Genomic DNA, 24,525 nt, shown 5'->3' on the forward strand with positions numbered 1-24,525 from the left:
CCAGGTGTCTGGTAAATTCCCCTGCTGTGTAAGCCACAGTTACTTTTTGGCTTCTGCTGCATGTTGCTGAATTTAATCCTAATACAGCTCCTAATTACTGAAACCAAGAGACACTCTCAGATGCATCTTAGGAAGAAGTTCTGGGTGAAGAAACCGCTCCAGTGGTCATCGCAGGGCTTGCCGGGCACATGGTGATGTGCTGTGTAAACGTTAGTGATTGGGCACCACCTGCCTTATTTTTTATCTTCCACAGGACCCCCCGCCCCCAGAGTGGGGGCTCAGTCCTCTGAGACTGCCTTCTGATTTTCTGTTGGTGCCCCGCTTGCCCTACAGCAAATGCGTCCCCCATACTTACTAATCTCAGCAAGAAAAAACTGAGAAAAGGGGATGCCCTAGGTTCCAGATTACACAAATTCACAGGAGAAAAATCAGCAGTGGAGGAGGAAATACACTATTTATTTACAATCCTTTCACTTTATCCACAATTTCCATACAAACATAAAAACTAAAAAAATAAAACCACCATTTGGGAACACAAGTGTCTTTCTTTAATTAGTCCAGGTGAGGGGAGGGTCACAGCCCTCTCACTCTGTGAAGGAAACTATTGAGGCACACTGAAGGGGGAGGGGGAGGGTTAGGAAGAATGCCTGAGAAACAGCTCCAGATGAGAAATGGAACGTGCCAGCATGGTGGGGCTTCACTGGCAGACTCAAGGGCGTCACCCACTGGGGACACTGACCGGCTTCCCAGAAGGACAGCTGCTCGCCACCATTCCTCCCACCCCCGCCCCTGCTACCTCTCTGCTATGGAACTCCCAAAATCAAACATGCGCCCCCCTCTCATGAGCTGTGGGGGGTATGATGGTGACAGCAGGGGGCACTGGATGCCTCTCTCTGAGAAGAGCCCCAAACCCCAGGGAGACGCAGAAAACCCCTTTCCTTGGCACTGATGAATCAGTCACAGCTTCTGTCTTGAATAGGATGCTGCCCGGAGGAAAAAATGGAAAAACAAAAGATCTCCCCCAGCCTCCTGGGGAAAGGGAGGGGCTGAAAACATGCAGGAGGGCTTCTGCCTCTGTGGGTGCCTCTCTGGGAGGCTCTCTGGGGGACAGGTTGGGGGTTCTGTCTGCCCAACACGGGGAAGGAGTGGGGCAGATGCTCCACAAGGACCTGGGGAGAGGGTGGGGAGCGGGGAAAGGAGAGAAAAACTCTGAGACACTGATGCTGGGAAGGCTGCCACCCGTTGTCAAAGCAGGTCCGTCTGCTCAGCGATGCTCGCTCTGGCAGACGCCTGTCCTCCCCTGCACAGGAGGGCACCCAGAACCCGACCTAGAGATGCCAGAGCCACCTGCCTGGCAACTTCATCTGTGCTAGTGACCGAGATTGCTTTCACATGTTGATGCACATTATAAATATAAAATCATATCTGCTACAAAGAGGACATATATTTGTACATCTTTACCCATATACATAATAACACAATTTACACATAATATCTTGGAGTGGGTCATCATGGGAAAAGGGTTTGGAGAGGTGTAAAGCCCCTTCTCCCTCCCCTGCCCTGATCCTTCTCAAGGGACGCCTGTATACTTGGTCACCAGGGCCCTTCCCAGCTGGTAGTGACTGGGCTAGTCTGTCTGGACACAGAAATTCAGACACGTAACTAAATGCTGATGGGTGTGTATACTCACATACACACACAAACGCAGGTGCACATACGCACATCTGGGGAGAAAAGGAAAAATGACATCCCTAGCCCTTGGGTGCAGGCCTCTTCCCAGAGTTACAGGCATCAGCGCCTCCTCTATGTGAGAACAAAAGTCTCAAGCTGCCCCTCACTGGCTCAGACCAGGGCAGAAGGGGAAGGGCTAGGAACTGGGTGGGAGAGGGAGAGTGGGAGGGACCAGGAGTCTTCCGAAAACATGAGGCGTTTTTTTTTTTTACCTGTGATCAAATCAAACTATGTCACAAAAAGCAATGGCATCAGTTGGGGCCAGGAGGTGAGAGACAGTCCATGTAGGGACAATGTGAATTGAGACCCTGAGCCTTCCCCTTCTTTAGTCCAGTTTCTTGTAAAGGGGCAGACAACCCTGTACCTCCTTTCCAGTCGTCTCGCAGAGCTGGGCCTGTCCACGCATCATGGAATTACTGACAGTGGTCCGAGAAACACGTCCAGAGACATGGAGTGGTGGACAGGCACGCCAAAAAGTTAAGACCTGGGCGGCGGATGGGAGCTTTTTACAGCAGGAGTGGTTCCTGGCCGGAGTCCACGGCTCGCACGGTGGCCACAGTGATCAGATTGCCATCAGAGATGGGGACAGTCTGGGTCCCCCTGGGGAGACAGCACCTATCGGCGGTAGTGGTTAGGGGCATCGGCGAACATGTACTTCAGTCTGTACGCCTCGGCGAGAAGCAGCCCGATCTCTTCGTTGCCCCAGTGTATTGTAGGTAAGTTTTGTAGCAGCATTAGGAGACCCTGGAACGCAAGAAAAGTTTGGTCATCCCAAGACTACAGACCAAGGGACCGGCAGGTCCCTTCCTCCTGGATCACACATCCCATAGGGTCAGGCTCCTTCTTCCCAAGCAGCACTCCGCCCCCAGCTCCCAGTTCACCTTCAGGAAGCCCTGAAAAGCCTCTGTTGATTCTCTCATATCCACTAACACCTGCCTCTTTTAAAAATATTATAGACAGAGAACGACACCAACAAATTAAGATATTGAAAAAGAAAAATAATCACTCATCATCCAAATATACCTCTCTTTATTTCCAAGTTTTCCATTTCAGTCTTTTTTTTCACAAGCATATTTCTTTAAATAGCTATAATCATCATTATGATTTTTATATGCTTTTTTTTTAAAGATTTTATTTATTTATTTGACAGAGAAATCACAAGTAAGCAGAGAGGCAGGCAGAGAGAGAGGAGGAAGCAGGCTCCCTGCTGAGCAGAAAGCCCGATGCGGGGCTCGAACCCAGGACCTGGGATCATGACCTGAGCCGAAGGCAGCGGCTTAACCCACTGAGCCACCCAGGCGCCCCTGATTTTTATATGCTTTTTAATCACATTCTTTTACTATAATTTTAGTGTTTTTCCATGCAGCCTTCAAAAATGACTACTCTCAGTGTTAGCACTCCATCATGTGGCTATACCCTAATTTACTCAACCATTTGCCTTTTGTTAGACACTTAATTTGCTTCCTTTAAAAAAAACTTTATCCAAAAAACTGCACCTTTATTAAAAATAATCCCTTTATGCATATTCATAGTTGCATATCCTTTTTCATTTGCTATATTTCTCCTAATGCCAGTGTTCACTTCTAATCACTGTATTCCTCTGCTGCCCTGTTCTCCAAAGACCATTCTCGACCTACCTGTCCAGTTTATTTCCTATGTTCCCAATGCACATGCCTTTCTAGTTAGGTCCATTTCAGCCAGATTTATTTGTGCCTCCGAGATTTAATTTATATTGTTCCTTTAACTTAGGAGACCTTCTCTTTTCTCCTCTACCTATCTCAGTCCTATTCAGTTCTCAAAACCCAGATCCCTCAAACAGCTCCTGAGAGACGGCCTATTAAAGAGGATATTAGAATAAAAAGAAAATGAGAGGTTGTCTCTGTAATTTAGTTCCCCATGCTGCTGCTGCTGCTGCTTCGTGTTCTTTATCTCTTTTTCCCCCTCTTTTTTTAAGTCTATTTACTTACAATTTATTTTTAAGTAATCTCTATACCTGGGGGTGCCTGGGTGGTTCAGTCAGTTAAGCATCTGCCTTTGGCTCAGGTTGTGATCCTCTGGGATCAAGCCTGAACTAGGGTTCCTGCTCAGTGGGGAGCCTGCTTCTTCCTCTCCCTCTGTCCCCCACTTGTGCTTGCTTGCTCTCTCTCTAGTGCTCTTTCTCAAATAAATAAATAATCTTTAATTTTGAAAAAAATAATCTCTACACTCAACATGGGGTTTGAACCCACAATCCTGAGATCAAGAGTTGCATGCTCTACCGACCGAGCCAGCCAGGTGCCCCCGTCTCTCTTTCTGAATTGGATATTCTTCTTATTTTTCTGATTATAAAAGTTATAATAGCAAGACAAAACCCAGGGACATAAAGGAGATGGGCGGACTTGATTACACATAACTTCAATATGTCAAAAGGTGCCAAAAACCCGGCTAAAGGATAAGAAACTGACTATAACAAAATATTTTGTAACACCTTTAAAAAACCAAATCCATTATCAAAATACTATCCGTACTCCAATACTATCCATAATAAAAAAGGAGCACCTAATAATCAGTGAGAGAGAAAGAAAGCCACCAGAGAGAAGAACAGGTGAGTAATACGAACAGGTAATGTGCAGAGAGCCCATGGCCCATCTCCATGCTGGGAAGACTTTTAAAAAGCCTGCTCTGAGCTGATCTGGACGCTCTAGTGATGTTTTGCAGTTTTCAGTGGAAAGGTCTTGCATATCTGTTATGAGATTTCTTTTTTTTTTTAAATGAGTCACATTTTTTTAATTATTAACATATAATGTATTATTAGCCCCAGGGGTACAGGTCTGTGAATCATCAGACTTACACACTTCATAGCACTCACCATAGCACATATCCTCCCCAATGCTTTACGAGATTTCTTCCTCTGGAAACAGACACTTAGCTGTGCACACTGCTGCTGCCTGGGGTACCTCACTGCTATGGATGGCCAACAGGATGAAGATCCCAATTCAGGGACAGTGTAAGTTCTGGGTTCTGCCCTAGACCTCTCCTTCCCCACTTCCCAGAAAGTGGATATGAATGGAGGAGCAGATACGGTCATCTCAGACCATAAGATGAAAGCCGCGTGCCCGAGACAGCAGAGCAACAAGACAGAGGGGCGCCTGGGTGGCTCTGTGTGTTAAATCGGCTCAGGTCATGATCTCGGGGTCCTGGGATCGAGGCCTGCATTGGCTCTCTCCTCAGCAGGGAGCCTGCTTCTCCCTCTCTCTCTGCCTGCCTCTCTGACTACTTGTGATCTCTGTCAAATAAATAAAATCTTAAAAAAAAAAAAAAAAAAAGACAGAAGGGATCCGCATCCCTGCCACTCTGGAGGTGGAATGTTAGCCGTGGACCACCTACACCTAGGCCAGGAATTGAACAAGTAAACAACTACCTAGTTTCAAGCCACTGCTGTTCTAGGGTCTTGGTTCCAGGAGACAAGTTTGTATCATCTCGACACACACAGGCTGTCTCTACCAAAATGATAAACGTGCATGGTCTTTGATCCAGCGACTCTGCCTCCATGTCCCGTTCCTAAGGGAATAGTCACAGTTCCGCACGAAGGTTTTCGCCGCATTCACAGCGGCTTCAAATAGTGTGGACTTGGTAGGCACCCTGCAGTTATCCACATCATGAAATACAAGGCGGCAGAGAACAGATGAAGTTGGACTACACACACCGATGTGGAAAGATAACGAAGACATTTTTAGGAGTAAAAAAGAAAACCGCTGTAGAAAAATATAGTATGATCCCACTTAGATAAATGAGAAAACACAATGTGTATATAAAAAATTTAGAAGTTGAGGAGGTAAACTGTTAACACTTCGGGGGACTTTTATTTTTTTCCCATTATACTTCTTTATCATTTGAGCTCTGTGTTTTCATTTACAATAACTTTTTTTTTTAAACACTTATTCGTTCACTCCACAGAAAGAGAGTATGAGCACGGGAGGTGGGGGGCAGAGGGAGAGAATCCCAAGCAAACTCCCTGCTGAGTGCAGAGATATGGGGAAGGGACTCTATCTTAGGGCCCTGAGATCATGAGCCAAGACGGAGAGCTGGACGCTCAACCAACTGAGTCACCCAGGTGCCCCAACAGTTAAGATTTTATATATTACTTGTGTGGTGGAACTTTTTCTCTAGAGAAATACACACTCTGTGGTAGTTTTTAGTAAAAAGTAAAAACACAGAAAATAAATTATCTATAACTTCATAGTCAAGAGGAAGTCACTTTTAAACACTTTGGCATATTTCCTTCCACTCCCTTTCTGCACATTTTCCACAGTTGAGATGTTTTCTCTATATAATTTTGAATCTATTTAGCATTTATCATAAGCATTTCCTCTAATATTAAAAACTCCTTGTAGATACTTTCACGGCCAAAGAATTTCTCATGACGCAGATGTACCGTAATTTACAACTTCCTGTTTTGAGTACTTAATTATTTGTTTTTTCATCATAATGAAATTATAATGAACAGCCTTGTGCATAGAGCCACATTTTCGATGATTTCCTTGGGCTGAATTCCTAGGAATGAAATTACTGTGTCAAAGAACATGAACATTTTAAAGGTACTTAATGCTCATTCAGAAAATGCATTCCAGAAAAATGCTCATTTCCCTAGATCTCAAGCAGCACGAATACTCGTATCAAACAAATACTGTTCTTTGTAAATCTTTTCCCTGAGATCTACAGGCCTGAAAACAGAACTCAAAAGCCTTAAGTCAAAATGGTGGTGGACTCCGAGAAAAACACAATGAGAAAGGAATCACGCTGTACTCTTCTCTTTATGTTCATGCTCCTTCCCCATGCCCACCTTGGTGGCTGGCATCTGCCTTCTCTCTTTCCCGAACCCTGCAGGTAACCACCCCTCGCCATCCCATCCTTGCTACTGAAATTCATTCGACCAGACCCATCACTCAATGATTACTGATAGTCACTCAACCCACTCAGATGCTTTTTTAAAAGCGCTATTAGCAGATCTAAACATCTCTGCAGCGTGCTTTTCTCATGGTTAACAACCCTCTCTCTTGGCCTCTGTTCTAGGTCTACCTTGTTTTTTTGTTTTTGTTTTCAATCTCACCTTAAAAAAAAAAAGTTGCCCTTGGAGCACAATACCCTCCCCCATGAACTCCTGGCCTCTGGCCCCTCTGACTCTTCCCTCCTGCTTCCAATCCCTTCCCCCAAGTGTCCTCATCCCCACTAGAATGGGAAAAGGTACTGTATCTTTTTGCCAGCATCCTCCCCAGGGAGCCAACTTTTATTCTAATTCTGGCAGACTCTCTACTACAGAGGTCCTCACCCTTTCTGTACCCCAGACTCTAGCTATGGGGAGAAGCCTATGGATCCCTTCTCAGAATGATGGTTTTAAATACATAAAATACATAGCATCACAAAGGAGACCAGTTAAATCGAAACAGTCATCGAAATATTTTTAAACAAATTTATGATATCACCATAGATGTGCTTTATTAATATATTCTACAATAAGATCTAATGGCAGATTAAATAACTACCATTTTTTCAAAGTAAGAGTGAACACAATGTTTTGAGATACCTCTAACAACTTTATAGGATAGGAAAATTCCAGTAATAAGTGACAAAGGAAACTACTCCAAATACTACTGTGCTTTCTTGGCTACATTCACTATTGTAGGAAATGCTAACTTTGACCTTGGGGTTATTGAAAATAAAGCTGAAATTATGTTTCCATTAATTTCTAGGGATCCCCTAACTTCTAAATGCAGACCCTAAGTTAAAGTTCCTTGCTCCTGTAGCTTGTCCTTCTTTTGATTCACACCACAGCCAACAAAAATTCTTATACTTCTGGGGCAGCTGGGTGACTCAATTGGTTGAGTGTCTGTCTTCGGTTCAGGTCATGATGCCAGGGTCCTGGGATCAAGCCCCACATTTTGCTCAGTGGGGAGCCTGATTCTTCCAATCCTGCTCCCCTACTTGTGCTCACCTTCTCTGTCAAATAAATTTTTAAAAAATTCTTATACTTCCCTTTGGAGGTCAGTTTAACACCCAAGTATCACTATAAACACAAATATTACATTTTACATTACATTGTACATTGTAATGTACATTGTACATTACACTTTATTCATTGGAAAGCATTTTTCTGTTTCTTTCTCTCTTCTTTTTTGGTACAAATTGCTTTTGTAATTAGAGTTTCAGTCCCATTTTCAATCAGCTTGCTGGGTGAAGTCAAATTGCTATCCTATTTCCTGAGGACATACTTCATTGACTCAGAATCAACCCCTGCCTTCCATGGAAGGGGAGCTGAAGGAATGGTACATGCGTATCCTCATCCAGAACATAAGCAAGAAAATCCTGGGAACTTGGGAGTCTTGACGAAACTCTTGGGGTTTTAAGTGTTGGTCCTACCTGTCCAACCAGGCTGCAAAAGCTGAATCAACTATAGGAACTCTTAGAAATACTTGGGTCCAAGCCTTATCCCTGGAGTTTTGGATTCTAGAAACCTGGGTGGGATCTGGCACCCACACTTCTTCAAGGTTTCCAGTAGCCAACCATTTGTGGAGTTACAACTAGGGGTATTAAAAAGCTCTTAAAGGAGGGGCCCCTGGGTGGCTCAGTGGGTAAAAGCCTCTGCTTTCGGCTCAGGTCATGATCCCAGGGTCCTGGGATCGAGCCCCACATTGGGCTCTCTGCTCAGCAAGGAGCCTGCTTTCCTTCCTCTCCCTCTACCTGCCTCTCTGCCTACCTGTGATCTCTGTCAAATAAATTTAAAAAAAAATTTAAAAAAAAATAAATAAAAAGCTCTTAAAGGAGTAAAAGCATATTTGGGATGCAGGCCTAATAGTGAGATCCCAAGGTAAGAAACACCTAGATGCTATACGGACAGTGACCTTTCATTAAATAAATTAAGGTGAATCTATAAAATAAAATATCCTTTTTAAAAAAGAATTATTTATTTATTTTTTAAAATGTTATCTATTTATTTGATAGGGAGGACAAACAGGGGGAGTGACAGGCAGAGGGAGAAGGAGAAGCAGGCTCCCTGATGAGCAGAGAGCCCAACATGGTGCTCGATCCCAGGACCCTGAGAACGTGACCCGAGCCAAAGGCAGATGCTCAAGCAACTGAGCCACCCAAGTGCCCCAAGACTTATTTATTTTAGAGAGTGGGAGAGAGAGCACAGTGGGGAGGGGCAGAAGAAGAGAGAGAGAATCTCAAGCAGACTCCATGCTGTGCATGAGTCTGGGGTGGGGCTCCAACCAATTACCCTGAGATCATGACCTGAGCTGAAATTAAGAGTCAGATGTCCAACTGACTTAGCCACTCAGGTGCCCCTATAAAATAAAATATCCTGTAGCCAACTAATTATTTTAATGTTTTCACAATTTCTGTATAAGCAGGTACTCATGCAAAATGCAAAAAGTATAAAAGTGGGGGAAGCGTAGATTTAGTTTTTGATATGATAGAACATCCACTGTATTTTGTAAAGTGAAGAGTACATAAAATGTTTGCATTAATGGTTATATACACAGAGCACGTATTTATTTGTATAGATTTGCATGGTGAAATGCCTGGAAGGAAATATATCACCTTTGTGTGATAAGTATTCAGGTACTTGATTTTCTTTTTCTCTTTGCTTATTGATATTTCTAAATTTTCTGTAATGAATGCATATGCTTGGACAATTGATAACAAAGGAGTGATCTCTCTAGCAGAGGAGAGCATCTACCTGTAATTGCCAATTCCTCTAACCTTGCTAGAAACCTCCTGGAAGCCTTGAAATAATTCTAACCCTGGCCAAGGTAACATCCTTGCGTGCCTCCAGGCAGTGAGGCGTACAGTGAGGACGCACTCTGCCACCTCGTGGCTACTTCTAGGAACTGGATCCTGTATCAGTGCTGGAACAATGGGAAACCCTGCCCAATGCATTGATAAATTTGGGATCATGGAAAAGAAGTAGAAACCAAATGGCTGTGTGGGAAGAAAGCATTAATCACAAATCAGGTGCTTTTCTATAGGGACAGAAAAAAGATACCGTTGGGGCAGGGGATAACTGAAGATTTGTTACAAAGCCTGCTCATGGGAGCACCAGGCATGACATGAAGCCAAACGAAAACACTATAGTGATGACAAAATAGCTTATGGGGCAAGCAGCAGAGAGCAGCTCCAAATTAATGAGAAATGACCAAAGAAAAGCTGGAAATGGCTAAAATAGCAGAAAACACCTGACCTAGAAATGGACTGAGAATCCATAGATCCTAAAGGAAAAAGAATATGGCAGAAAAGGAACTGAAGGCATGGGGGGTGAGGGAGACAATAATTAGGTAAGGGGGCCAAAGGAGAAGGGATAGGGGTTATAACCAAACAAACCCTGTAAGGAAAAGGTATGTCCAATAGACGGAAGAACTGAAGAGGGAGAACGTCAAGGATAATAATCATTATAGTGACAGCTATCATAACCGAGCACTTATTACATACCAGATGGGGTTCCAAGTACTTTACATGTGCTCTCTATTAACTCCTTTAATCTTTACATCAACTCTGTGAAATGCGTAATATTACCTCCATTTTACAGATGAGGAAATCGAGGCCCAGAGATTAAGGAATTTGCCCCAGGGCCACAGAGTAGCTCTGGGCTGGAATTTGAACCCAGGCACTCTGGCTTTAGAGCCTGCGCTCATAACCACTATAATATATACTGCTTGCCCTGGAGTGAGAAGGCAAGTGGGGCATAACGTAACAGGATCAAAAAGAAAGGAAGTTGGGGCGCCTGGGTGGCTCAGTGGGTTAAGCCGCTGCCTTCAGCTCAGGTCATGATCCCAGGGTCCTGGGATCGAGTCCCGCATCGGGCTCTCTGCTCAGCAGGGAGCCTGCTTCCCTTCCTCTCTCTCTGCCTGCCTCTCTGCCTACTTGATCTCTCTCTGTCAAATAAATAAATAAAATCTTTAAGAAAAAAAAAAAAAAAAAAAAAAAAAAAAAAAAAAGAAAGGAAGTCATAGCAGAGGCTGTTTGAGGGAAATGTGGAAAAGCTGCTTGATTTTATTCAGTGATGAGAACCCAGCACAACCAAAGATAGGACATGTAATGATTAACAGCAGAGGAACTTAAAGACCACGTAAAATATACACTAAATAAGATACTGTGTGTAGAATCACTTAGCAATATTGGAACATCCTTTGTGACGTCAAGTGTATTCAGGCATGTAAAAATATTTTCTTAGTCAAATAAGTAGTACTTTAAAACAAATCCCCCACTTTGAGAATCAGTGAGGTAGCAAAACAATTCCTCTGGCTACAATATAAGCTTTACAAAACACATCCTTGAATGTAAACTTTTTGAGAGTCAAACTTATTCACTGGTTTTCTCCCAAAGTGTGTTTAGCCAGTTTCCCATCAGAAAAGGCCATGCTGAGTCCCCCTCAATGGCTTGTTTTATGTCTAGCAACCGTGCCCTTTCTTCTACCAGCTTGCTTCGGGTGAAAGATCTTTAGGTTCCCAGGGTTCCCTGTGAACCCTTCTGGGCAGGATTCAAACTGACAATTCATGGGATGTCTGTTAAAGATCGGGCCTGCGTTGGACAATGTTCCGAAACCCTACCCTTGAGTTCCTGCAGAAGTGGTGGGTAGGTGCCTTCGGGTTGAAGGGATTTACTTACAGTTAGTTGGTTATTTAGGCCTAGGACACCTCATAGGCTTAGCACTGTTGCACTGAACAAGTCCACCCTGCCTCACACAAGACATTTCCAGAACCAGATCATCTCCAAGGCTTTTTTCCACAGGAGGAAAGCAGAGGATTCTCAGATCAGCCGCCATTTTGCTTTAGACTCATCAGCTGACTTGCTTGTCGGTTTCCTTTTCATATAGAGGAATTCTGATTATTAGTCCTTGGAGTCCCCTGCACGGTCCTTCTCAAAATCAGTCTGGAGCCACCTGAGGCCTTGTTGGTACCTGCCTGACATCTTGTGGGGTCCCAGGCTCTTCTGGTCTCTCAGACATGCTGCTTTTCCTGAGAGGACTTTTTCGGCTGTGGGACGAGTGAGCAGGCATTTCCTCACTCAGGCCTGCTCTCTCTGACTCGGGCACACACTTTCCCCAGATGTATTTCTTATAGTGGAATAGTTTTCAGGCTTCCACCAATTTTCTTTCTTTCTTTTTTTTTCTTCCTTCCTTCCTTTCTTTTCTTTTTCCTTCTTTCTAATATAAATAAAGGGTTTATTACAAAACACAAAATGCTGGTTTCTCATTATCAGGGATTCAAGAAAATGAGGCCATGAGTCCACCCTGGGTGGGGCTGGTAGGTGGAAGCTGGGCTCAGGAGCAGGCCAGAAGGCCCTGGTGTAAAACCCCCAGCAGAAGGGCACTCTCCAGAGTCGCTGCCCCGCTCTTACCTTACTGTCTGTACACTGCGTGCTCCAAGGCATGGACCCCCTGTGTCATGTGCATGACCCTCTTGAAATGCTGGGGTAGGGATTGCAGAAGCCGGACCTTGACCGAGAGACCAACACAGGCGGCCCGTGCTGTGGTGCAGGAGGGTGGGCGTGAAGGCCACGCTGCTGTGTTCTCAGGGTGGCTCACCTGAACCTGAGCTTGCTCTACTACGTTCCATTCTTCTAGGGGCTGCTGCACCTCTGGGACGCGGATGGAGCAGGTTGGATCAAAGACCCCGTGCATGCCACTACTGCTGGGAACCTGCCTATCCTATTCGCCCACAGTCACCAAGTGTCCCACAGAGTGCTCACAGGCGAGGAAGGGACCAGCCACCGTGCTGCTGGCCCGCACAAGTGTCCCGTATACACTTTTTTCCCCAAGTACCCACAACTCAGCAAAACTCATGTTCTTCTGAATGCACACTGAATTTTTGATTCTCAGATGTGTTGCCCTTCTCCGTCCTAGCAGCCCCTTTTGTTTTGGTGTCGTGAACTGGTGGTGTGCTGACCCACAGAGGGCCTGCCACATGTTCCCTCACTCACAGAACTCACTCGACCGTCTCACGTCCTGCTGGGTTTCACGGGTTAACCTGCTCTGAGAAGCCTCGCCTAAAGTCGGATGCTCACAACCTGCCCTGGACGGTGTACTCTGCCACGGGGTATCAGAATAAAACCATGTGTTGCAGCGACCAACTTCTGTGGCTCTCCAGGCTCATTTAACATTTCAGCTTCAACCTTGGTCACAGGGCAGGAAAGTCTCCTCTTGCCGCTATGCTCTGTCGTTCATCAGTGCAGCATACACCCCAGCGACTCCCTAGTTCACTCTGCTGCCCATCTGAGGTGGGACCGAAGCGTCCGTCCTCATCCCATCTCCACAAGGAGGTGGCAGTGCAAGTGAACATTCCCGGGCCCAGCTTTCGGGCTGAGGCTATGGATACAATGTGGAAAGGGAGTCCAAGTTTCCCCCTGATTTCAGGTCAAGCACAGTCTCCTCACAGGCTTCTCCAGAACAGCCCTCTCTTGCAGCCCTGTCCTCTCCCCCTGTGCCACTCCAACCCCACTGCCTTCTCTGCCTCTTCCCTCCTCCAATACCTCAGCCTCCAACGTCTGTGGGGCCTTTGCTCTAGCTGTTCACCTGCCAGGAAAGCTCTTCCACGGCAGACCTCTGTGTGACTGGCCGTAGCTTCAAAGTCCTCTCCCTGCCTTACCGCCAGGGAGACAGCCCCCAGCAAAGCGCAGGCCAGGAGCAAGCACTGAGAAGGGCTGAGTGGGCCTCCCACCATCCCCAGACGGTCCCCATTGCTCACTTCCTCCTTCGAAGGACTGTGGTGGCAACAAGAGACCTCCACAGGCCTCCGTGGGCAGACAGGGCTCTCTCGAGGCTTGCGGCTGGGGGAGAGAAGCACCTAGTCCCCCCTCAGCAGGGCACGGCTGCGTGTGGCAGACCTGCCAGCTACGATTAAGGTGCTCACGTCCACAGCAGACCTCACTCTTTCTGGCCGCCAATGAAGGGTGTGCCACCGTCACGGCCCACGCGCCTCACCCCCAGTGTCACAGGGCCTTTTGGAGGCCACTGCCCTTGCAGCCAGCAGTCCTAAATCCTATGGTCACCCTTTTCCCTTCAAGCACCCAGGAGGCAAAGAACATCAAGATCCTCACTTCATACCAAGATTCCTACGTGAGAAAGGAAGCATGCATCCATTTCATTTGGGGTAATTTCTACATAGTCAACTGTCTATTTAGTAGAAGGATTTTAGTGTTAGTGTGTTTTCTCCATCATTTACTTTCCTCCCAACCTTTGAATGGTGGCCTCACCGCAAACTGAATCATGTGCCCTTCTCCTATCATGCATACACTCTGCTGTCTTTTTTTTTTTTTTAACTCTTTCAGTGAGGCATAGCTTGCTTACGGAACTACACAAATCTCGAGTGTACAGATGGACGATTTTTACATATGTAGCCACCACCCAGATCAAGCTAGAGAACGCTTCCTGGGCCCCAGAAGATTCATGTTCCTCCACAGTCAGTACTCCCTCCACAACCAGCGACCTGACATAAACAATGAAAAGTCTTGCCTATTCTTGAACTTCACATACACGCTTTCCTACGATCTTATTTCCAAAGTGATCATGGTACCTCTGAATATTTTTTGGTGGCAAAATACTGGCTTAAGGGGAGGGAACCTCCTGGAGAATGCTTGATTCCAAGGTGGAGCAAAGCAAAAATAAGCTGGGAACATCTCACGGCACCAGAAAGTAAGGAAGTGCTTTACGAACGATGGGATCATGGTGACTCAATCAGCTGAACATCTCAGTCTTGATTTCAGCTCAAGCTGTGTCTGGGGATTCTGAGATCAAGCCCCGAATCAGCGTGAAGTCTGTTTGAGATTCTTTCTCTCCCTCTGCCCCTCCCCCTGCTGATGCGCGTGCATGCACTCTAAAATAAAGAAAATCTTTAAGAAAAGGTTCTATTTATTTATTTGACAGAGAGAGAGAGAGAGAGAGAGACAGCACAAACAGGGGGAGAAGCAGAGGGAGAGGGGGGAGCAGACTCCCAGCTGAGCAGAAAGCCTGACATGGGGCTGGATCCCAGGACCCTGGGATCATGACCCAAGCCGAATACAGACGGTTAACGGACTGAGCCACCCAGATGCCCCTAGAATAAATAAAATCATTAGAAAAATGATGGGGTTAAAAAGACAACCTGAAGAAACACCCAAGGGCCAAAGCTGGGACAATCTGAATAGCAAAATAATGACAGTGTAGGATAACCCATGAAATAAAATAAACACCCATGAATCTATACTGATATAAATAAATACTTGCATGAATAAAGGGGAGAGCAGGGATAGCTCTCCCTTAGAGTAGAATGGTAATTAATAAATACAGAAGAAGTGGTAAAAATAGAAAATCTCCATTAGGCAAACATCATAGTAATGACTGGTACAGGCAAGAACCATTAATGGATATTAAGATTAGTGGATGAAAGAATGATGAGAAATAGCAGAATTATATAGTATCAAAGTGTTTCCCCAGAAGAAACCTATTAATTACCAAAGGGGAAATAGTAACTTTACAGTGGAGAAGCCTGGTAGACCCACCTCGGGCCAGTGATCAAGGGCAACAGAAGGGGCCCTGGGTGGCTCAGTCGTGAAGCATCTGCCTTTGGCTCAAGTGTCCTGGGATCGAGCCCTGCATCGGGCTCAGCAGGAAGTCTGCTTCTCCCTCTCCCATTCCCCCTGCTTGTTCTTTTCTTGCTGTGCGTGTGTCTCTCTCTATCAAATAAATAAATAAAATCTCTAAAAAAAAAAAAAAAAGGCAGCGGAAGCAGGCATGCCAGCACCATGTACCTCCTGATGGCATAGCCTGAGGACACATCACCTCTGCAGTTTCTTCCCCAAAAGACATGACCCTCAATTTCATCAGAAGAAAACATCCGACAATCCCAAAGTAAAGGACATTCTATAAAATAACTACTCAGTACTCTTCAGAAGTTTTGAAAATCTTCTTTGTCAAGGAAGACAAGGACTGAGGAATTGTCCCAGATGAGGATCCTGAATTGGATCCTGGTCCAGAAAAAGGACATTAATGGGAAAACTGGTCTACAGATTACTAGTATTTTATCAACCTGAAGTTCCTGGTTGGGTAATTATTGTACGGCATATAAGCCCTAGGTGGATATGGGTGGGCTATTTGGGAACTCGACTATTTCTGCAACATTAAGCATAAAATTATTTCAAAGTAAAAGAGAGAGACCACTTTTTTAAAAACCTGGTTTCAGGGGAGTCCCCCTCGCCAGCCCCTCCTGAGGCTGACATTCAGCCCCTCCAGCGCTGGTGACTCTGTAGTCTGACAGCTCTCTCTGGGCCTGGGCGGGCCTCCAGGACTTCACAGACAGAAGCCCACACCCTCTGCTCCAGCAACTTGGGCCTGTGCCCAGAACTCCGTTGCCTTCAGGCCTGGTGGTCATTCAGGCCCCACCTTCCCACAGAGAGGAATGTGGATGGTTCTGAGCCCTGGGAGGGAGGGCTTGAAAAGGAATGAGGAGGTCCTTCTGGCAGTAGAAGGACAAAAACCCAGGAGCCAGAATAGTAGATCAAAAGGAAGACCCTGGAGCACTTGTTTCTCAGTCTTAAAACAACCAATTTTTTGTTAAACATTTACTTTGTGAGAAGAAAGCCTGAGAGGGATCGAAAATGAAAGGTGAGGAGTGGTGCAGGGTAGAGGAAACCCTGAGAGGAGGAAGAAGAGGGTGAGTGTGGGGAGGGGGAGAGGGAGTGGCAGATCCTTGCCTGGGATTCTTCAGTAGCTACTGTATGAATTCAGCTCAAGAGCCCCAGGAGGTGCCTGGCCAGGCCCCAAGGCCGGAGAGCACAATGCATGTGTGTGGCATGGATTCTGGGTGTCTACCACTGACCCCCTAGGTGAACTTGGGCTAGTTACTTAATCTCACTGGGACTCAGTTTGCTCATTTGTAAAATGGGGACGGGTAGTTATGACCTACCTTCTGGGACTACTGCAAGGATTAAATGAACAGAAATAAGCATTCAGATTAGTGCTTGGAACACTGAAAGTGCTAAGATTTAGTTATTATTAGATTGAACCTTATGACATTGCCAGTATCTGACCCATTCTGACCCATAAAAACAATGTCATAAAACTTCACCCCAACATTTCATCATTATTCCATTATACCAGCCCAGGCTTGAGGGCCAGAACTGCTAAGCACCACCACCCCCATACTCCCAGCTCTGTTAGAAGGTCTCATTACAAGAAGCCCATAGCTCTTGAGCACCTGGGAGGCTCAGTAGTTAAACATCTCCCTTTGGCTCAGGTCATGATCCCAGGGTCCTGGGATGGAGTCCTGCATCGAACTCCCTGCTCCATAGCCCTTCCCCATGCTTGTGCTCTCTCTGCCTGTCTGACAAATAAATAAATAAAATCTTTCAAAAAAAAAAAAAAAAAAGAAGAAGAAGAAGAAAGAAAGAAAGAAAGAAAAAAAGGGAGCCCTTGGCTCAGAAGTCAGGCCGTTCTGCCCCTCTGGTACCTGTGCACACACACAGAGGTCTCAGGTTCCCTTGCTCAGAGGACTCAGGAAGGAACCATCTGCAAGTGATCCTCCTGTCACCAGTTCTTTGTCCCCTTTCCCAGGCAGTGTGAGCCCAGATATGCTCAGCCAAGGAGAAGCAGGTGCCCTTCCTTCTGGGAGCTTCTGCCACAGCTGGGACACTGTTCTTTGCCCCTGTGCCCTCGGACATCCCCTCTCCAAGCTTTTTGTTCATCCAGCTTGGCAGTTTCACCCAGGATTAGCCTAGCATGGTTTACTCAGGTACGTTACACACCACTCAGATGTGGGTTCCTAAGGCTTGGTCTTCACTTCACTGAGTACATTTCAGGGAGCAATAACAGTAGTGAAAATAAGTGTCCTGTTCTGAGGCTAAGGGCCAGGTACACCATTCTAACCACGTCACATGTATTCATTGTTCAAGCCTCGTAATAGCTCTAGGACATAGGTACTCTTATCCCCATTTCACAAGTAAGAAAATTGAGGTATAGTCAAGTTATTTGCTTAAGTTTGCACACCTAGAGAGGTGGCAGAGCTGGGATTTGACCGCAGGCATTCTGGCTCCATAGACTTTGGCTTATCCACTGTACTATTTTACGGAGTCCCCACCTTTAGAAGGAGGGTCTCTGCCTCTCCCTGACACTCCCCCACTGGCCGCCCATTTCAGGGGCCCTGTCCTCCCTGCTCTTTAAGGGAGACAAATGGCTAGTTGGCTGAAACTGCCGCAACTCTAACTTTCGTATCTGTAGTGACTTCACCTGGTTTTATTTTAGGTTACTGCAGGGTTTTTTTTGTTTTTTGTTTTTTTAAATATTTATTGGGGCACCTGGGTGGCTCAGCTGGTTAAGTGTCTTCAGCTCAGGTCATGATCCCCACATCCTGGGATCGAGTCCAGATCTGGGCTCCTTGCTCAGCAGGAAGCCTGCTTCTCCCTCTCCTGCTCCCCTTGCTTGTGCTCTGTCATATAAATAAATAATATCTTTTAAAAAAAAAGATTTATTTATTTGAGAGAGAGCAAGTGAGCAAGGGGAGGGGCAGCGGGAAAGAGAGAATCTCAAGCAGACTCCCTGCTGAGAACAGAGCCCGACATGGGGCTCTATCCCAGGACCCTGGGATCATGACCTGGGCCAAAACCACGAGTTGGACACCCAACTGACTGAGCCACCCAGGTGCGCCAAGTCACCACAGCTTTTAGCCCTAAAACTTCTCTCATCCAGGCTGGGCCAGTCTGGCTTCCTGGGATCCCGGCATTCATTTCCAGAGCCCCCACTGCAGCGACTTCATTCCGGGGGGCTGGTTAGCAGTCAAGCTGTACCTGCCCTCCTCCTCTGCAAAGCTCACAGGCAGCCTCTCACGATCTCCCACGAAGCTCCTGTGTCCTGCTCCCCCGAGTGCACCACGCTTCTGTCTCCTAAAGGACACCACCTGCCTATCTTAACACAGTCAGGCACATATTTTCTTTTCTGAGCCATAAAATTGTGGAACAGTGGGGTTAGGAGGAACCTTACAGATTATCCAGTTTAACTGCCCCTTCTATAAGGAAAGAGGCGACACTAGTTGAGTAGACCAACTGAGCAGGCAGAAATCCTCAGGGTCATTCTGTGGGTTATTGCAAAAGGACCTCAAATCTGGCAGATAATCGAATATGTGACCCAGTAAAGAAGAATATCTCTATGTCTAACGTAGTTTTAAAGGCATGGACTATTATGGTCTTGCGCTCTGCCAATACTGGGAAGTGCTAAAAGCCATTCCAGGAATCACCTCCACCTCTCTGAGCTAATCTGGGAAGCACGTCTATCACCCGTGACAAGGCCCTCTGTGCCTGGCTCCTGATAACTAAATTAGACTTCATGCTCTCGATATCCTGCTCCACCTCAAGTACATTATCAAAATTGATCGCTTACCCCAGTGCACGGCCATTCTAGCCCCTGGGGCTCATTTATCCTAGGACGTCACCTATGTTGCTGGGCGGCAGAAACCGCAGCTTTTCAACAGCGGCCTGTGGCCCCCTCACCTCAGCTGGTGTCCACTCCCAGGAGCCTACCCTCCCCTTTTCCTTCCAAAGTCCTAACTTGGGCAAGTCGGGGCCTGTCTTTCCATCCACCTGCTCCACAGACTTCTGTTCTTCAACCACTTAACGCCAATTACAGGGACACACAGCTCAGGGTCACGGGGAGCTGCTGCTGCTCTTGAGAACACCTACGTTATTAGCTAAAACTCTGGAGAACATTCGACCTTCCTTGGCTCTTCCCCCCTGCTTTTAAAAGACACATATGCCCATTAAAAAAGAAAGAAAAAGGAAACCCCTCCATTCAGAAATGTGCAAAGCAGAGAAAGAAAAGCCCCCAGCTGCCCCCCAGTGAGAACGACTGTGAGCAGCTCCAGACCTGTCCCTGCCCAGCAGAGCCTCACAGTCTGTCTCCACGATCCCCAAGTCCCCATTGCCCCTTCCCTGGGCCTCCTGGAGCAGCGGACTAGCTTTCTACCACCTGACACACGCCCTCCGTCTTCTTCACATCCCCAGCCCAGGCTTCCAGGATGCTGCCCCACTCTCCCTGGCCACCCTCTTGGCCTCCTCGAGAAGGTGTGCCAGGGCTCAGGCCAGACCTCTCTTCTCCTCTGTCCACACCCACCTCTGTAGGGGGTTCACCTATTGTCCTGGCTTTAAGGGCCATCTAGCCAGGGGCGCCTGGGTGGCTCAGTGGGTGAAAGCCTCTGCCTTCGGCTCAGGTCATGATCCCAGAGTCCTGGGATCGAGCCCCACATCGGGCTCTCTGCTCAGCGGGGAGCCTGCTTCCTCCTCTCTCTCTCTCTGCCTGCCTCTCTGCCTACTTGTGATCTCTGTCAAATGGATAAATAAAATCTTTAAAAAAAAAAAAAAAAAAAAAGGACTATCTAGCCAAAGGCCCCTCAATATACATATCCCGCCCAGACCTCTCTCTTTCTTTTGAGCTCCAGATTCATTAAGATTTGCCTACCTAGGGGCGTCTGGGTGGCTCAGTGGGTTAAAGCCTCTGCCTTCGGCTCAGGTCATGGTCTCAGGGTCCTGGGATCGAGCCCCGCATCGGACTCTGCTCTGCAGGGAGCCTGCTTCCTCCCCTCTCTCTCTGCCTGCCTCTCTGCCTACTTGTGATCTAGCTCTCTGTCAAATAAATAAATAAATAAAATCTTTAAAAAAAAGATTTGCCTACCTAGCTCTCCATTTGGGTATCTCATGGCATTGTAAATCTGACATACTCAAAACTGAACTCCTGGAAGTCCTCCCTAAACCTGCTCCTCCTATAGCATTCTCATGAACTCAGTCATCCTGACTCGTCCCTCTCTGTCCTACGCTATACCCAGTTCATCAGGAAATCCCACTGGCTCTATTTGCAAAATATATGCCCACTTGTCTGCCCTCTTGTCACATCTCACTGCCGCCATGCGGGCCCCAGCCACCCTCATGTCTCCCCTGGAGGATTCTAGCAGCCTCCTGGGTGGTCTCTCTGCTCCCACCTGTGTCCATACCTACTGTCTCTATAGAAGCCAGAGTGATCCTTCGAAAATTTAAGTCAGATCATGTCCCTCCCTGCTTTAAGGCCTTCTTAGGGCTCTCCATCCACTCAGAGTAAAAGCCCAACTTTGCAGTGGCTCTGAAGTCCTCTGTGATCTGGGTCCCTTGTGACTTCTCTGGCTTCACCTTTTCCTCTTCTTTGTCTGGACCCCTGTGCTCCAGGTCACACTGACCACCACTGTGATTCGATAAGTAGCCAGGCACACCACTGCCTTCAGGCCTTTGTGCTGGCTGTTCCCTCTGCCTGGACACTCTTGCCCCAGATGTCCATGACTCACTCTTTCACCATCCCGAGCCTTGGCTCAAACGTCACCTTCTCAGTGAGACTACCCTACTTGTTTTGAAACTGTAAACTGTCCATTCCCTACCACCTAATAATCTCTTTATCCTGCTCTACTTCAAAAAAAAACCAAAAAACAAAAAAATCACTTAACAATCTGTTTAATTTACTATGTTCCTGTTTATTGTTAAGTCTCTTCCCAGCTAGCATGTGGGAAGAGAGATCTCTGACTTACTTCCCAGTACATCCTATGCCTTCAGTAGTGCCTAGCACACAGCAGGCATTCAGCAAATGCTTGTCAATAAATGAATGAAACATCCTGTCTACATGCTCTGCAGCATTTCTGGCCCTAAGACCCTTTCCACACTGAAGAACTCTGGGGCCCACTGACTTGGCCATTCTGCCCACCAGGGCATCAGACTCTTCTGAGCAGCCTGTCTGCTTCCCTCTTCCTGGCCACGTACCTGCCATGGCCCCGTCTATCTGTGCAGCCCCATGGATGGGGTAACTCCCACTCTGATGCTCATCCGGCCCAGGCTGGGCTCCTGGCCACTCACCTGGAAGTCCTCCTCATCCAAGATCTCTTTTCTCCACTTGATCAAGAAGGCTGCACACACGTAGAGATGGAAGTGGGAGAACCCTTCTGGTTCAGACTGGGAAGGGAAAGAAGAGTTAGGTCTCCAAGCCCTGATAAGGGGCCGGCTCTGGGCCTCTCGGTTCCAATCCTGCTGCGGCCCAGCACTCCTTTCATGGCGGGACACACACAGAGGCCCGAGCAGATCCTGCAGCGGCCCTGCCCAGGAGACTGAGGCAGACACAGAAGGAGGCGGTGGGAGAACTCCCAAGCAGGACACTCCAGCAGGGTGGGGAGTGGGGTGCCCCAGGCACAGCCTGGCACGGAGCAGGCTGGGGCCCCTTCATACCTGGTACGTGTCCCACAGGCGGATGGTGCAGCGAAGAGGAAGCTCCCTCATGAGCAGGTTGTTCATCCAGCGGAAGGCAAACTGTAGGTATTCGACCTCGTACCTCCTGAAGTGATTATGTACCTGCTCTGAAACAGCAAGTGTCATTGGCCCCAAGGGCTCAGCCTAGGAGACTGGACCCTGAGAGGGTCACAACACAAAGGCAGTCTCTCTCCCTGCTCCTCCTGGGGGCACCAGGCAGAGAGGGGCCAGAATGACATCGGACCATCCCTTATGTTTGCTCCCACCATCTCACAGCCATGCCGCCTGGTTAGCGCAGCCCCACACACAGCGAGACCATTTCAACACCCATATTCTAGGTACCTCTCTTCCCTCACAGGACTGCTCTCACCAGAAAGCGGCAGCCGTGAGGTCCACTTGGCTGCTTGACCCTAATAACCCCTGAGAGGAGAAGCCAGAATGGAAAAGAACTGCGGGGGTCACCTTGGCCATCCTCCTCCTCCTGCCAGGGAGGACATCCTCCTCAGCAGCCTTACAGATGGCAGCCAACGGGGACTTAAACACTGCCAGAGAAAGACATTCACTGACTCCCTCAAGGGCAGCCTCTCCCATTGATGTATTAAGTGATTCACCAGCAGGTGCTTTGCTGTGTTCAGTAGAAACTAGCTCCTCCTGACTCCCACCCTCGGTGTCTGTGCGGCGTGCTAGAACAACCCCAAACCAACCGACCCCTGTTCTCGTGTCCGCCCTTTCCACAGTGCTCAACAGCATTTTTTTTTTTTAAATTATCCTTCTCGGTTTCCTAATCTATAAAATGCAGATAATCATTTATACCTCTGAAGGTTTAGGGGAGGACAAAATGAGAAAACCAAAGTGCTTACAATAGCACCTGGCATGGGGTAAATACATAATACAATTTTTTTGAAAGAATAACTAATAACAGTGGTTATTTCTGGGGAATAGAATTTAAGGAAGGGGGAGGATGTTTATTTTTTATTTTGTGTTTTTCCAAATTGTTTTAATTTTTCTAATGCGTATTACTTCTATAACTCAGTGAAACAATAAAGACATATACATTTATAAATCCCCTATCCTCAAGCACTATGCCTTTACTGATCAGGTATTTGAGAGGGCAGAAAAAACAAGGAGAGGGCAGACGGTGGCAGAAACTGCAACCTCCACCCTCTGCAACCTGGGAGGAGGGATGCAGGAGAGCTGGATGTGGGCCCCGCACTGGGGCTAACGGCTGGGTCAGGGCAATGAGACTAAGAGGAAAAAACATCCTATAGACAATGTGTTGGAAATAACTGCAAATCAGCAAACAAGACAGGAAGACTGAGATCCTAAGTCATAAAAGGAAACTGGAACAAATCAGGGAAGGTTTTCGGGAAAAGAGAAGCTGGGGAAGACAGAAAGATACAGTTTTTGATGGGGTTGGGGGTGGGGGACATTGCTCTGGTGAAGCACAAAATCCATGATAAAAAGCCAGGAAAGACATTTCTTAGTTGTGTAGTATCTGGTGGAATCCTAAAAAAGCTTTACAACTTGGCTGGTGCTACAGAGCCCACTTAGCAGAAGATCTCGATGTGAGGTTCTAGGCTATCTTTATGAAACTTAATTCTGAGGTCTCTTGCTGGGTCTCAATTTCATCAGGACTTCCCAAGTTGCCTTTTAGCTCTAGAGTGTGTGATCCCAAGCCAGATCCAAGGAATTACTGTGAGGCTCCTGCTCCTCAAAGACACCCTGCTTTAGAAAGTGCTGTGTCTCCCTCCCTGCTCCCCACTCAGCTCAAACAGGTCATGGGGAGCTATGGAAAAGGCCTGCCGAGATATCAGCCAGACTTAAAGACCATGCAGCAGGCCTAGGAGTCCTAAGTGATGTCACCATGTCAAGGACAAGGTTGGACTACAGGCTTGCTGCTAAATGAAAGCAATGAGGAGCCACAGGAGGCTTCCGAGCAAGGGAGAGACATGACCAGGACAGTGCTTTTGAACGATGCAGTTGTGTGGCAGAAGGTTTAGAAGAGGAAAGAAAGTGGAGGCAAGTTCTTCTAGAAGGAAGCTGCAGAAATCCAGGCATGCTGGATCAGAGCTGTGGCTAGGGAAATGGAGAAGGGTAAATTTGGAAAGAAAAAAGAGGGGGTTGGTTAAGGGGGAAAAGGCAGGGGGAGGTGAATGTGAAGGAAGATGCTGAAAGAGAATTGACAAACCTGGTGACAGAAAACAAAGGAGAAAGAACTTGAGGTGCCAGCAAGCTTTTCCCTCCCCTTCCCACCGAGATGCAGAAGAATGCAGTGCCACTGATGGCAGAGTTGGGGAGGCTCGTGGCAAGGAAGGGGGCTGAGGAAAGGCCCCCAGCACCACTGGTTTATGTCAGAATCATACTGTGCTACTGCCAGAGAGTTCCCCCTCCCCCCAACCTACCATCAATCCGGCTGACAAGCTCTTCCAGCGCCTTGACCTTCTTCTGGATCCCTGGTTGTGCAAAGGTGTAGTTATCCTGCAAATGATAGAGAGGCCAGGATGAACAGCGACTCCAAAGCGTCCTACCATTCTCAAGTTC

The 24,525-nt window shown here is 47.1% G+C and overlaps 1 protein-coding gene across 2 annotated transcripts in view; it reads right to left on the minus strand.

The window, feature by feature from the left end:
• Nucleotides 1-435: 435 nt before the first annotated feature.
• The window catches only part of TBC1D22B (TBC1 domain family member 22B), a 77,844-nt gene continuing 53,754 nt past the window's right edge, over nucleotides 436-24,525 (minus strand). For both annotated transcript variants that reach the window (XM_047734386.1, XM_047734385.1), the window contains 4 exons: nucleotides 24,387-24,462; nucleotides 21,964-22,091; nucleotides 21,598-21,693; nucleotides 436-2,475 (listed from right to left, as the gene is read on the minus strand). In XM_047734386.1, coding sequence (XP_047590342.1) covers nucleotides 2,347-2,475; nucleotides 21,598-21,693; nucleotides 21,964-22,091; nucleotides 24,387-24,462 — 429 coding nt within the window. In that variant the 3' untranslated portion in view covers nucleotides 436-2,346. The remainder of the gene's footprint in view (nucleotides 2,476-21,597; nucleotides 21,694-21,963; nucleotides 22,092-24,386; nucleotides 24,463-24,525) is intronic.

The sequence above is a fragment of the Lutra lutra genome, chromosome 6, assembly GCF_902655055.1.
Source record: "Lutra lutra chromosome 6, mLutLut1.2, whole genome shotgun sequence".
Classification (NCBI taxonomy): Eukaryota; Metazoa; Chordata; class Mammalia; order Carnivora; family Mustelidae; genus Lutra; species Lutra lutra.